Genomic DNA, 15423 nt, shown 5'->3' with positions numbered 1-15423 from the left:
CACTCCTGCTCTCTCGCCCTCTATCTCTCCATCACACACTCCCTCCCATCCCCTCGCTGCAGCACACACTGCAGTGGCTCTGCAGGCAGTGTCGCGCGTTCTAGTTGCCAGAAAAATATTTCAGCCAATGAAGAACATTAATAGCCAACCCCCACACCCTCCCTCCTCAGCTAACGATGTACACGCATAGATGCACACGGACACAAACACACACACAGGAAGCTGGCGCAAATGTAGATCCAATCTACAGAGTGCCAAGAGAATTAAATGAAGCATAAATCCACTAACAAATCATGTTCTAAAAGATGCTGACACCAAGCCAAAAACTCAGTCAAAATGGATTTCATCCAACTGTGATGTTCTCTGCAATGAGCACAACTTTACATCCAGGGTAAACTTAGAATTGCTTGAAAAATGTGTTATTAACTAATGTTGTTGTGGTTGATATAGGCATCCTGTTATAAGATTCAAATGTGGAGGGAGCACCTGAAAATTCTAGTTTAGAAATTATTAATAACGACATAAAGTACTTAAAAACATGAAAGGTTGAAGCGCAGCAGTGTGCTTAGGGTTTAGCCCATCTGCCTCACCGTTGTAAGATTCGTGGTTCAAATCTGACATTTTTTGGGGGTCTGTTTTCCCCTCTTTTCAGGCAGCTTCATTAAATTGTCCGTAGATGTGAATGTGAGGATGAACGATTGCTTGCGGACATGTGCATATTCAATTGCAATGGCAAAATTTGTGAAAAGTGCATTTTTTTTACAGCATTTTCCCAAATTGCTCAGCCGTAGTCTCGTTTTATGACGAGGGAGTTTTAATTGACCACACATTATTATAAGATTGGTCGCTCCTAGTGACAAGGACTGGATAAGTGTGGCTAAAGGTTTAGCCATAAACGATCGACCTGGGGGAGGGGGTGGGGGTGGACGTCTTTTTTTTTTTTTTTTTTTTTAGAATAAGCAATGATGAAATAGAATGACAAAGTCACAAAGATCTACCCACCACAAATATGCAAAACATAATTGTTTTAAACTATATTGAGGATTCTTTATGTGTAAATGTATGTTTGTGTGCCTTGGATGACCGCATGAGCCAATATTGCACAACACAACATAACAATGAACATTTTTTGTAAATTGACGTTGTTGATCACTAAACACAACACTAATGAAAATGCACATTTGGGCTGTATCACTCATGTCAGTGGATTCATCCAACTGCAGTGAGAAACACAATCTGAGATGTACTTCCAGACATTAGCCATGGCTTCACAGCGCCGTGTAATTGTACTCCTTTACAGCTGCAGAGATTTTAGTGAAGATAATATTTCCGCATTATTTTTAAAGATCGGAAGTCATCTGTGGCTCTTTTACCATCTCTCCATCTTGGAAGAACTTGTAGGATGGATGATGGATGATGTGATGAACCCCGAACAATGCATCGATAGCGGCTTTCGATGTTGAACTATATCGTGTGAAAAGTGACTACTGTGCGGCCAATTGGGATTTTAGTTCGTTCACTTTTCTCATTCTCAGCTTGCTTTTCAGTGCAATGTCAGTGTCGTAGTTTCCATAAACAGTTTGAACATGCCACAACACATTTCCCGTCTTTGGTATTACAAAAGTACACTGGCAGATGAGGGAAACTCATTTTGAAAATGACATTGTGAAAAATAATCCACCTTCCATTCTGTATGAAAGGTTTTGTCTTCTTTTTTACTCCAGCATCGACTGGTCAAACACGATCGATGCATTGAGAACCCCTGCCTTAATTTGTATATAATGGATAATTTCAAACATAATGCACTGAAAGAAACACAAAAGCATTTACAAGCGTACCTGTGATCACAGTACCAACATACTGTAATTCATTGCCACGAGAGGCTCACAGTTAAAGTGAGAACAGGCTTTAATATGTCCATGTCACTGACTCTAATACTCTCCAACACTATTTTTCTCTGTCCTATTTCCTATAAATATATTCAGCAGCCAACTTCGAGGCAGCATTTTTATTAGCTTTGTTTCATATTGCATAACACCGATAATAATACAATTTCTCTAAGCTTTCACCCCCCCCAAAAAAAAACAATCCTCAGATCCATGGAGAAAATATATCATAAATCATTTTAGTTACATAACTTACAAAAAGCCTTCGCCGTTGTGTATATTATAAACCATGAGACCTCCTATTGTTCAGTCCTGCAGCTTCCTGTCAAGCTAATTGGCACAGGGTAATGAGAAAATGAACTCAGAAGATAAATATGTTTGTGAAATCTCAACATCTTGACTTAGTCTGTTTTTTTTTGTGCACCTCAGGAAGTCAACGCTGTCTTTGTCGCAATAAGTACTTCTCAGAACTCTCGTCATTATTTCATCCAGTGAGCTTGTGTTGTCTGGTGCAAGCATGCTATGCTCCAAATCAGGCCCCTGCACATGTTTCTACTCAATCAAGTATTTATGAGTGTTTAGAATGATGAATTAATCAAGAAGGCATCAGAGTGCTGCAGCACATTTTGCAGAATTTGAATGTGAATTACATGTTGGGTTGTTTTTTGTTTTTTTTTTTTTTTTGCTATTGCAGTACGTACTGACCGTGTAACTTCCCTTGAATATTTAGGAAGGATGTTGCACAACAGTTTAACAGATCGTGTTGAACCTGTTTGCAAGAGCACACCTTTAGTATGTAGCTTTAAAAAAAAAAAAAAGCGATTGGGGGAAAAAAACGGCAGAGCTGAATAACCATCGCTACAGCTATAGGTTTAGAGCTAAAATCAAGTACACCATATGCGGTCAAGAGCAGTGAATAATACACTGATGTACACAGTGTATACTGCATATCGGGGAGAGCAAGCCACCACTCAGCAGGCACATCTACAATCACAGACAGGATAACTGTTAAAGTGAAGAAGCAGCTGTCTACATGGGCCTCAACAAGAAACTGCATTCATTGGAAGACATAAATTGACATATTTTGGACAGTAAAGTCAATGTATGAAAGAAGCGGTCTACATTATGGTTATGAATTTATCTCTGAACGGTGGTGGAAGCTTGCAATCCAATGCGAGCAAAGTGGGGGGAATGAAAAATAATAGGCAACAATTAGTTCTCGACGGTGTAGTGCAGGGCTGCTCAATGTGTCGATCGCAATCGACCAGTCAAGACGAACATATTACGAACAGAAGAATCATATTACGAAAGGTCACTATTTTCGGAGAATCAAGTCAGACTATAATAAAAGCAATAAATAATAAAAATTTTATGAAAAGAAATCATTAGGCTGTGTAATCACTCCTTAATATACCATAATGTTTAAATGAAAAAAAGGTCAATGTTAAACAGGAAATGAAGAAAATATAAGGAAATACACATTTTTGCTGTTCACTCATTAACCATATAAGGCCATAATGGTTGAGACAAGATGACGAAATAGGATGCCAGAAGTGGCGCCAAGGTAGAAAGACACTCAGTACGTGATAGTTTCACATTACTTGCTAATTAGACACTCTAATTGACGTTTAAATGTTCCAAGGACAACCTCAATGATGACCAAAACAAGAATTTCACGAGTGACGTCATGATACAGTGTGACAAAATTCGTTTAAGCTAAAACAGCGACCTCTAACGGTACATAATTAGGTATTGTTTTTGTCGCCTGAAATCAACAAAAATCATACATTCCGAACTTTAACCATGGATCATTTCATTGCATCAGTTTTATTTAACTTTTTAAATTGTATTTTGGTGATAAAAATAGGGAAAAAAAGAAAACCAAATTATCAGCGAATCCATGGGTGAAATATGTTATAATGTATGAATTTGTACTTCTAAATAAGATTGTCTTTCAAATAAAACTTTTTCTTCTTCTTTTCCTTTCGGCTTGTCCCGTTAGGGGTCGCCACAGCGTGTCACCTCAGATGAATGCACATTTGTTTGGCACAGTTTTACACCGGATGCCCACAAAAATAAAATGATGAACTCATCAATATGTGTGGTGGTGTTTGAAATATTTTGTCTAATTTATATTGAATGTTAAATTTAAATTCAAATGTTTATTAAATTTAATTTTATTTGAAAGAAACCAACACTGGAGCCACATTTGAGTTAGTGCTGTAATCACGTAATTTAATATTTTATTATTGGAATATTTCTTTTTTATTTATATTATTTACATTTGAAAACATCTTCACAAAATGTAAAAGTATTTTTTAAATAACAGTGGATCCACACATGAAGTAATGTAAGAACATTTTATCGGTTTTAATATATTACGCAATCTGAGTCAGTGCATCTGTACAAATTGATGATTGACAGCAATGAGTGAATTTGAAAGTAGCACATGTTAGACAAAACAACAAACCTTACATGGACAACATGCAAGTCAACACAGGGAGTTATGCAAGTGGCATTATTAAAAAACCCTCTTGAATATTCATTGTTGGTGAATAAATACACTAGTGTGTTTATCCGTAAAAACCATGAAAAAAGACGGCTACGCAGAGGAGGAGGATGGCGTTGGCGTTGACAACGTTCCTCCACAGTGGCAATTCCGACGTGTCGGTGAGCTTCTTCTGCAGCTCGGCCTGCTCCTCTTCACTCAACGTTGTAGCGTTATTTTGCTCCAGGCCGCAGAAAAATGTCAGCGCCTTCTTGCAACAGCCTGGTTCCTCGTGTGGTTCTTAACAGAAAATAGCAAAAGTAGATGAGGTGATGGGTTTGCGAGCTTGGATGTGTGTATGTGTTTATGATGTACAGCACCTCATTGAAAGGTTCCTTAAAAATGAAATGGTTCAGGACTGATGTTTTTTTTTTATTATTATTATTATTTTGACCCATTTTTACTTTAAAATGCAAAAATACTAGTCTGGTATTTGTTGCTTTTCTTCGAGGCTAGCTTTAGCATAATTAGCTCTGTAGTGTCAAAATGCCGACCCAGGTTATACTCTTTGACAACTGACACTGTTTTGTAACATAAAAGACATTCCGGTCTTTCTCCTTGTAGCACAAACAAGTATTCTCCTTCCCATCTTTCTTGAAACAGTCTTCCATCTGCACCAACTTTTCTCATCCTTGACATTTTGGGATCATTATTTCCCTCCTGATTCCACTCATTAGCATTGATGCGGAAACACCGCTATGTAGTGACGGTGAGCCATCACTTAGTAACAGTCGACAGGCATTGTAGGATAGGTATTTTTTGGTCAAAGTATGCTTTTTAAACTATTTCTTTTTGGACATTCAGGCCTTTAAGCTCTTCCGGGCCACATAAAATGACGAGGTGGGCCACATTTGGCCCGTGGGCCTTGAGTTTGACACATTTGTACTAGCCCAAACAATACCCCAGTAATGGATTTATTAATCTGGTGACAATTACCCTCGATTTCCATCGTGTTGCGCTTTTCCACCCACTCGTCTTGTTCCAGGTCGACTCTCTCTTCAGTAGAGTTCCTCAGGCTCCAACACAGCCGATACAACTGCATACCAGACAAGATGTATAAAGTGACGCGTGCCGCTCGTTCCCATATTTATGATGAAATCAGACCCCACGCACATGTTTGTCATCGATGGGTTTGGTCACGAGGGAGACGCCGAGGATGACGATGCACGAAATCACAAAGAGGATGATGGCGAAGTACAGATAGTGAACACCGCATATGATGGTGGGACAGTTACTGGGCTCCACGCAGCTGCCCGTGCCGTAAGCAAACTCTGCTATCATCCTGGAAAGGCCGATGAGGAGGCCGATAATGAGGCCGTAAAAGGCACCCTGCGGAACAAAAGAAGTTCTTTTATCGTACGTTCATCAATTTTTTTTTATAGTGCTTCCCTCATTTGGGTTGGGCCTATATCCCAGCTGACTTTTGGGCGAGAAGAGGTCCACCATATACCAGTCCCCACTTAATTCTAAGCCATACTTATATAGACAAGTATTCGCACTCACATTCACACCTTTAAAAAATGTAGTCTTCAATTAACCTTTATCTTGAGTAACCAACACAGGAATAACAAGAACAATAATCCTCGTTTACTTGGTTTCTATGTGGTTTTCCCATCCGACAAATTGCAATCAAAACAATACGGCTTTTATCTTTCTTGCTTCGTGAAAGCTAATGATTGATACTGAAACTGGTGAGGTTATCATGGTGCTAAGCATGTCATTATTTGAGAGGCTTGCTCTTATTCTGGCTCAGTGAGTCGAAAGCTATAGTACGCATACAGTTTCCTGTAGTGGTATCACCCCTAAAAATATTTAAGCGTATTACTGTGTTAGTGGATTAAATGTGTCTGTCTATATGTAATACATTTTGTTTGAACCATCATTTAAGCGCAGTGTTTAAATGTTCAAACTGCATCTTAGAATGTCAGACAATAATATTTAGAAAATGAAACCTCGCCCTCATCTACACTACTTCTTCTTCTTCTTCTTTTCCTTTCGTCTTGTCCTGATTAGGGGCCATCTTTTTCCATCCAGGCCTATCTCGTGAATCTTCCTCACTCACACCCACAGTCTCCATGTCCTCCCTCACCACATCCATCGACCTTTTCTTTGGTCTCCCTCTCGCTCTTTTGCATGGCAGCTCCATCCTCAGCACCCTTCTACCAATATACACACTCTCTCGCCTCTGGACATGTCCAAATCATCAAAGTCTGCTCTCCCTAACATTGTCTCCAAAGCATCCAACTTTGGCTGTCCCTCTAATGAGCTCCTTTCTAATCCTATCCAACCTGCTCACTCCAAGTAAAAACCTCAACATCTTCATTTCTGCCACCTCCATTTCTGCTTCCTGTTTCTTCTTCAGTGCACTCACCACTGTTTTATAGACTTTGCCCTTCATCCTAGCAGAGACTGTTTTGGCACATATAGCACCAGACACCATCCACCAACTCTTCCGCCCTGCTTGGACGAGTTTCTTCACTTCCTTACCACACTCACCATTGCTCTGCATTGTTGACCCCAAGTATTTGAAGTCATCCACCCTTGCTATCTCTTCTCCCTGGAGCTTCACTCTTCCCCCACTGCCCCTTTCATTCATGCACATATACTCTGTTTTACTTCAGCTAATCTTCATACCTCTCCTTTCCAGTGCGTGTCTCCATCTTTCTAATTGTTCCTCCTCATCTACGCTACTCCGCTACAATATTTTTAATGGTGGTCATAATGTCGGCTTTGGCAGCTAAATTTGTTTGTTCTCTGTTACTTGTTGTAAAAGGGTTTAAAACCCATTTTAGATCCCTCACCACCGGCTTGCATAACGTCACCACCTTACACAACATTGAATAGGAAGCTTTGACAAAAGCAAGGACCTTTGCATAGTCATTCTTTAACATGATAAAGAGATCAAAGTTCACCTCGCTGTTTTTCCAAGCTTCTGGTAAATGATATGAACGAACAATGGCGCAGTGGGGACTCACAGACTCATTGACTCGCTTGCAGAAGATGGCCAAAATGAAAACGGCAGCCACGGGCGGCGTGAGGTAGCTGGTGATGGACTGGATGTAATCAAAGAGCTGACCACTCTGAGCCGACTGCACCACTGGGATCCACGCTATGCTCACGCCAATCAGAATCACAATAAACACCCTGCAATAAATACGCGTACAGCGGAAGTCGGGAATCTGCACCATGAAGCTGAACAATAAGCATAGGTTTATGTTCAGCGTATGTTTCACCTGCCGACGATCATAAGCTCCTTTTCAGTCGCAGAGCGACGGATCTTGGTGTAGATGTCCATGGTGAAGAGAGTGCTGGCACTGTTGAAGATGGAGGTCAGGGAGCTCATGAGAGAGGCCAGCATGACCGACAGCATGAGACCGCGCAAACCTGAAAATGCACCAGTTGGATTAAAAGACAGACGACGAGGACGAGGCGAGGTCCTCCTCTACCCACCGTCGGGCATCAGATCCACCACCAATTTGGGATAAGCAATGTTGGTGCAGCCCACCCTGGCCTGACAGTATTTTTCACATTCATCCGGGTCCACGCAGGCCACCTCCTCTGCAAAATCAGCACTGTTCAGCTGCTTTGGCCAAATTTGTGTCGAATCATGAGCATCACTCACTCGTGTAGAGGATCCTGCTGATCATCCCAGGGAAAACCATAAGGAACATGGGCATCAGCTTCAAGTAGCCACATAAGATGCAACCACCTTTAACGTGTGATAAATTCTTGGCTGACAGGCAACGTTGGACTATCACCTACACACAGTTTTTTTTTGGGGGGGGGGTGGGGGGGGGGGGGGGGGGGGACAGAACAGTACTCTATTAAGAATACTCAACAATAGCAGCGAGTTTTAAAAAGCGCGAAAAGCTCAGTCCTTATAACAGCTCCAAAGGCTTCATGAAAACACTGACAAAATACAAAATATCGGGTTAACATCATTGATGGAGGTCAGTGATGAAGGCCCACCTCAGTGGACTTTGAAAAACTGGAGCGGAACATCTTTCCGTGAGGTTCAATGATGTGTTTAATAGTTATGCTCAACGATGACATGGCAGTGAAAACACATTAGTCTTTTGTTACGCAGGAGAGAGTAGATAAAAGTAGTAAAAGACGGCTAATGTTATCTGCGTGAGTCAAAGTACATAGAAGCAAATTATATACAACCACAGTGAACCAATAAAGTGTGCTATTTAGTTCTGCTCGGGCAAAACGATTACTGATAAGATAAAGTGGCATATTTATTATTTATTATTTTTTTTTATGACAACAGCTGTGCTGCAAGTAGCGCCGCTCTGCATATGACTGACCTGATCAGTGCACCAGTACCACGTGGCTAGAATAGTGAGTCCAAAGACCAGTCCTGGCCACGGCAAGTCTCCTGTTATGGGGTCCCGAAAAATGTGGAAGGCGTCATCCCGAGGCTTGAAACAGCTCTCACTGACGTTCCCTGTGATAGTGGGAATGGCCTCCATGTAGCGTTCCTGGAAGCTTTCATAGCCACCCACTTTATTGAAGGCTGCAAAACGGATCTTTCTGTATTAACCATTGCGAGGATATTCAAATGAAGAGATTGTTTTCAAAACGAGACATAGGCATTTTTTTCAGATTTACGAAACTCGCGCCAAAATTATCCAGCTCCGAATGGTAGTGGTTTGGCGCGAGTTTTGTAAATCTGAAAAAAATGCCTTTGTCGCGTTTTGAAAACAAACTCTTCAAATATTCATTAAAATGGATCAATAAAAAAATTATATTACCGAAGCCCATGAGAATGAATGATCCGACAATCATGATGATGGTCTGTAAGGTGTCTGTGTAGATCACTGCAGCCAAGCCACCTGAAGGATATAACACAACGTTATACTTTTTAATAGATATACAATGAATTTTATCACCGTTGCTACACCATGTTGAAAGCATTACTGTATAATAGCTATTGAGTGATATTTCCCACTGGTCAAATATAACCAAATGGTTGAAAATCTTGCACCATCTAAGATTGATAAAAGAATAATACAAAAAACGAAAAAATAATACATATACATCATATTATGTGTTTACCATGGCAATCAGCAGTCCTATTTACCTACAAGGCTGGAATGAACTCTATTGTTTTAAATGCTGTTTGTGCGTTCAATCATTCAATTGTTTTGTTTTGTTTTGTTTTGTTGTATTTGATTTTTTTTCTTTTTTTGTCTGCGGAAAAACTTGACATTTAACTAGCCAGATGTAAATCTAGGACTGTAGCACAGATTCATGCATCACGATATGAACTGCCACAAGCCATGCAAATGGTCGTTAAATATATTAATATATTGGATGGATTAATTAGTTAATCGTTTTATTGTTGCAGTACATTCAGTTTAATCCAGTACTGCATATCAACTCCCCTCCTGTTCTATAGCACTATGGCACGAGGGTCACGTGAGCTGATCTCTATTTAGCTGACTGGGTGCATGACACAAATAGACAAATACTGTATACCACAGTATAGACTCACCTACCTGTTATTTAAAACCATCTATCACACTGAAAATAAATTAAATGCCTCTACTCCTTTTCCAACCCACTCCCCAGATCAGGCAAAATAATAAGGGAAAATAGCACTCTTGGGAATTAATTTTTCATCCATCAGGCGCCTTCTGGTGTGCCAGCTTTGGCCACCAGGAGGCGCTACTAGTGATGCTGATAAACCAAACAAAACAAAACAAAAGCAACGACTTCGTTTTCATCGGCTATTTGACAACTCAGTAAGTTGCTGTAATGTTTTTTTTTTTTTTGTATGCTTGTGGATAATATTTTATTAACTGTGGTGGTCGTTCCACTATAGGCATTCAAATATCCATTTGTTAAAAACTTATAAAAAATTGCAACTGTCGCTACTAACCGTGAGCATGTCGATGAAGTTCGCCATTCATTTGGTCGTTTTTTTTTGTTTTTTTGTTAGCATTAAGCTAACGGATTACCTAAAGAAAAGCTGCGGTTATTTTACAAACAGAACGTAGTGTTCTCTTTATTTTATTATTAGTTTGCTGAAAACGCCAACAGGGAGTGCCATTAAATAGCTTGAAAACTTTCTTTTTGATGAAATGTTCATTTGTTAAAGTGATGTTTATTGTTAAGTGAGTTGAACTGAGTTTACTGTCACCATTAAACCACTCGTGTATCTTTAAAAATATATATATATATCATAATATTAATGTCTTGTTCGAGTATTAGGTCGAAAAGGAGGATCTGTATCCCTTTTATGCTGGAATTGTTTTACTATGTCACAGTGGACTTTTTAAGCAAGAAGTGAGAAAACAATCAAACAAAATACAAAGCACTAGCTGTAAACAACATGAGGAAAGTAAATCATTATACAGTATACTGAGAATAATGACACATTAGATATGAGTGGGAACGGTGGAGATGCTGGAAAACGTTGGCCTCGCAGTTCCGAGGACCCGGATTCAATCCCGGCCCTCCCTGTGTGGAGTTTGCATGTTCTCTCTGTGCCTACGTCAGTTTTCTCCGGGCACTCTGGTTTCCTCCCACATGCAACATTAATTGGACACTCTAAATTGCCCCGAGCTGTGATTGTGAGTGCAGCTATTTGTCTCTGGCAACCAGTTCAGGGTGTGCCCTGCCTCCTGCCCGTTGACAGCTGGGATAGACTCCAGCACTCCCGTGACCCTTGTAAGGATAAGCGGCAAAGAAAATGTCTGTATAGATAAGTGTTGTTTGGAAAGTGCTCGTATTACAAGTTTGCCTTCTCAAGTGAAAATTCACCTGAATAAATGCTCTTATCATGAAAAACTCTGGAATTGAGTCACTCGTGTCTCAAAGTATCACTGTATTCTGATTACGGTCACACCTTTGGACGTAGTCTTTAGTGAAGTTAACTTTCATATTTTTAGAAGGAAGCCAACCTGTCCCTGGGGAAAAAACACTCAAACCACATGGCGAACGTGCAGGAAGGAAGGTTGGAGCCAAGATTCGAACCGTGGACCTTTTAACTGTGAGTCAAATGTGCTAACCACTATTTCACCATGATGGCTTTTATGTAGCCTATTATGGATTTTATTCTTACTTCTTGTAAATTTTAAATTAGCATTCCAAACAATCCTCAAATGATAACTAAAAATCCAAAGTCACCCCAGAACCTCAGGGCTGAAAACAACCATCACATTCACAGGCTTTTCCAATATGAAGGGTATTTAATCAGTGTATTAATATTTGTTCCGTTATTTAACACATTTGTCTTAAGATCTTGCTCTCTTCAACTAGCAGAGACGCTTCATAAGGCTAGCTTTTAATTCCAGATTCTGTGCTATAAGCAACAATAACCACCAAGTATGCCACTGACAAATGGGTTGGGTGTCAGGTCTGTGGGAAGACTTCATCCCCATTTATGTATTTATTTTGTAATGTGTGGCCTGAGATGGAAATGAATGCAGCCCGGGAGGACAGACCTGTGACGGTGTACAATGCCGTAATCAGAAGCAATGCCACGACTGCTAGATAGATGTTCAGACCCAAGGCCTGGTTGATGAAAATGGCCCCAGAGAACATGTCTGCCTGAATGGAAAGAAAATTATTTTCAATTATCACATCAATTGAAAACATTGACTAGATCTTATCATACATGTCACTTTTTCCTGAATTATTACAACAATACAGTGGAACCCTTAAAGTGCAACATTCCTGGAGTTAGACAATTCTAAATTGGAAGAATATATCAAATATATAAAAAAGATAAGGACAAAAAAACCCACTAACTTTTAACCAGCCCCATGCATGACATCAGCTCTGAGTATAATTATTAACTTTGTGTCTTTTCTTATTTTTTAACACTTACATCAACACATGTACTTCTGTTGTGCCAGAATGCGTAACATCTTGCTAGAGCTCCATTCCGAACATATCAAATTATTAACTTTATGTGGATATTTTTCTGGGTCACAAGGGTGACAATATGATACCAAACGTTGCATCGTGTGTGTGTGTGTGTGTGTGTATGTGTAGTCACATGGTTACTTTGTCAAAGAAAAGCATGTTTTATTGTTTCACATCTGACTATAAACAAGGATTAACTATACACTTGCATAACAATGGCTAATGTTAAAAAAAAAAACGTGGTGTTTTTTAGGACTTTATACTTTGTTAATTTTCATAAGTCTTTGTTAAAGTTAAGACAGAGGGAGGTTTATTTGCCCCATTTGCGTGCTTTACATTGTACAGATGTAAGTAATAAAGTGGCAAAGAAAAGACAGTTTTTGCAGATTTACCGAGATCTTGGTGAAAATGTATAGGAGGAGGGAGAGCACGGAAAGGTAGATGCGAATGCGCTCCCCTCCAAACCTTTTCTTCAGGTACTCAGGCATGGTGACTACCTTAGAAAAAAAAAAATCCCATTTTGTGTGATATCCCATACTTTCAACACATCTTGTTTAAATTTGCAAAAGAGTTAACCTGTTTACCCCAGCTTTGATGTAGATTGGCACAAAGAGCCAACCCAGGATGACCACCACAATGAGAGCCTAAAATTAAAATAGTGTATATGGTAAATTATAATGAACGAAATAGAGTGAAAGACAAATGTGTGTGCGTATGTGTGAATATATATATATACTGTATAATTGTTTCAAAATCATAATTTACTCACATTCCATTCAAATCCACCAATGGCTATACCTGAGGCTGCACCGGTCCCGGCAATTCCCACAAAGTGCCCACTTCCAATATTACTGGCAAAAAGGGATGCACCGATCTTTGGAAGGTAGAATTGTTATTATTTCAGAAATAATTCCACCTTCAAGAGACTTAAAATCGGGGGTCTCACCGGCCACCAAACCATACTTCTGCCTGCCAGGAAAAAGCCACCTACAGTGGCGCGGTTGGTGCGGACCATAGCCTGCAAACAGATGGATTGGAACATGCTGTTTATTTTCCCCAGTTATGGTGTTTAAAAGATGAAGTGGTCATTCATTATCATGGTCATGGAGAACATGCAAACGCCACACAGGCGGGGCCAGGATCTGAACCCCGATCCTCAAAAATGTGAAGCCAACGCTCTAACCAGCTGTGCCACTGTGCCCTCATTTAGCTACATGAGTCAAAATATTGGCTATGTCAATACTAGTGCAGTGACGTTTACAGCACTGAAAACTATAACTCTAATATTCAACAGATTTTTATATGCTTACAATACTTTTTAAAATTCTCCATTATCTTTGGAATGAAACATTTTCCTCTTACTCAAGTGTACGTAGCTCGTGTGGTGGATGTCAGACAGATTCCATTCATAATTATGTGAAGACTGGGAATCAAACCCTCTGAATCATTCTAAAAATCAATGAATGGAACACAGTCTTATGATGATTATTATTATCATTTTTATATTTTGTGATCATCTGACTAGGATTTGCTTCAATGTCCAAGAGCAGTGTCGATGCATGTATCTGGAACTAATATTTTGTTCATTTATGCTTAGTTTTCGTGGTATTATATGACTTCCCTCGGTGTCTGATGATACTTATCTAGAAATTAATTCCTGGAATGATCAGAGGGATCACTACAATATATTTCCTCCTAGAATTGGCAAAACCCCTCTTCTCTGCACATAGCATCAAAAAAATTCTAAACAAAGCCTTATCATAAAGTCACATGGACAAAAGGCCAACTGTGTGTCTGAGGAGTGGAACAATCTTGCTTTCATTTTTTTAAGCAACACACCTCCTATTATGCACCCTCTCTCCCCTGCACAAAATCTGAAAAGGGGAAATAAAACAGCTTATAGTTAATAAAGGCTCTCTTGAAAAACAAAGTGTCTAATCTTTTAATGTCACTTTTTGAAGGCTTACTTGTACTCCCCAGGTGTAAGTGCACCACAGTTTGGGAATCTCATTGCTAGTTTACTTTTATATCTGGGTCTAGGTTTCAGCTAACACTAAAAGAAAACAGAACAGGTGACGACTTTCATACCCGAGAAAGAGGTACCCCAATGGTTCAACAACTCACCCATACTCCAACAGCCAAGACCACCAAAAAATAAATCACAATGACAGATATATCAGCAGCATTGTTGAGGGCCACCCGATTCGTGTTGTTTCTGGCATCACTCCTCAGCAAAGAAAAGCCAAAGTAGTTACCAGACATCGTTGAAGTTGTCCACCACTCCCTCACACGAGTGACTGACTGAAGGACCTCCGGTCACCTACGCACCTTTAACCATTCAGTGCCGCAGGGGGTGGCGTCTGGCTTGGTAACATTTGGATGAATTTATGGTGGGAGTTGGAGAGCTGGGGGTGATAATGGAGCAAAAATCCACGTGTCAAATAAGCCAGTAAAAACCTTGCATTCAGTTATTCAGTTGTTATTCATTGTGTAATTGTGTTCACTAAAAGCAAATATGTTGTTAATCATCAACACACGAGGAACTATTTGTTGAGAGTTCCTGTAAGACAAAGCACCTACAGATAAATCCCAGCGGCCAGTTTCTTTTCACCTTAGGAAAACATAATGAAGACTCACAAATCAGTTATCATGCCATTATAAAACGATATTTTAGATCTGCACTTGGCTGCTGTTTGACAAACAATAAAAACTCACTCTCTCAATAAGTAAAAAGGGATTAAAGAAACTAGTCAGAGAGGCATTCTGTGGTCTTTATTGGGTTGTTTATTCTCAAGGCTCAGCAATATTCGTGAATCAAAAAACAATGACTTTGAATTAACATTCACTTCACAGGGAAATTGACATTTTGGTACAGTTGATTCCGTAGATGCTAATTATTGTCCATGTCCATTTTCCAAGCTACTTAGCCTCACAAGGGTCGGAGGAGTGCCAGAACCCGTCCCAGCTAATAATGTGCTAGAGGCGGGCTACACTCTGAACTGGTTGGCAGTCAGTCGCACAGTACATATCAATACCATTACTAACCGGCAATCTATCTCACGCCCGCTGCACCAAAGTTAGGCGTGTGTACTACTGTACCATCAATGACCT

General features: G+C 39.8%; 2 protein-coding genes across 3 annotated transcripts in view; one reads left to right on the top strand and one right to left on the bottom strand.

The window, feature by feature from the left end:
- Window positions 1-4227: 4227 nt before the first annotated feature.
- On the bottom strand, window positions 4228-14595 carry slc5a1 (solute carrier family 5 member 1). The gene is made up of 15 exons (XM_061800724.1): window positions 14437-14595; window positions 13259-13330; window positions 13082-13186; window positions 12897-12956; window positions 12705-12809; window positions 11889-11994; window positions 9192-9272; window positions 8745-8953; window positions 8057-8192; window positions 7885-7992; window positions 7668-7818; window positions 7410-7578; window positions 5548-5763; window positions 5371-5470; window positions 4228-4674 (listed from the first exon to the last, which is right to left on the bottom strand). The coding sequence occupies exons 1-15, from the start codon at window positions 14572-14574 to the stop codon at window positions 4460-4462; spliced, it is 1971 nt and encodes a 656-aa protein (XP_061656708.1). The 5' UTR covers window positions 14575-14595; the 3' UTR covers window positions 4228-4459.
- The window catches only part of sppl3 (signal peptide peptidase 3), a 91399-nt gene continuing 86124 nt past the window's right edge, over window positions 10149-15423 (top strand). Inside the window, exons 1-2 of one of the 2 annotated variants that reach the window (XM_061800730.1) lie at window positions 10149-10184; window positions 11334-11434. The gene's annotated coding sequence lies outside the window, so the exon portion shown is untranslated. The remainder of the gene's footprint in view (window positions 10185-11333; window positions 11435-15423) is intronic. The other variant, XM_061800727.1, reaches the window with a different exon arrangement.

Source organism: Syngnathoides biaculeatus, chromosome 17 (genome assembly GCF_019802595.1).
Source record: "Syngnathoides biaculeatus isolate LvHL_M chromosome 17, ASM1980259v1, whole genome shotgun sequence".
In the NCBI taxonomy this organism is placed as follows: Eukaryota; Metazoa; Chordata; class Actinopteri; order Syngnathiformes; family Syngnathidae; genus Syngnathoides; species Syngnathoides biaculeatus.
This window is presented reverse-complemented; position numbering and strand designations above follow the sequence as displayed.

What these genes read in the sequence shown, in the direction of transcription:
- slc5a1 (XM_061800724.1), bottom strand. Translation starts at nt 14,574, where the DNA reads ATGTCTGGTAACTACTTTGGCTTTTCTTTGCTGAGGAGTGATGCCAGA. An exon ending in GGTGGATCTGATGCCCGACG is followed by an intron (nt 7,819 to 7,884) that starts GTGGGTAGAGGA and finishes GTGCATTTTCAG; the next exon opens with GTTTGCGCGGTCTCATGCTG. An exon ending in AACCCATCGATGACAAACAT is followed by an intron (nt 5,471 to 5,547) that starts GTGCGTGGGGTC and finishes TCTGGTATGCAG; the next exon opens with TTGTATCGGCTGTGTTGGAG.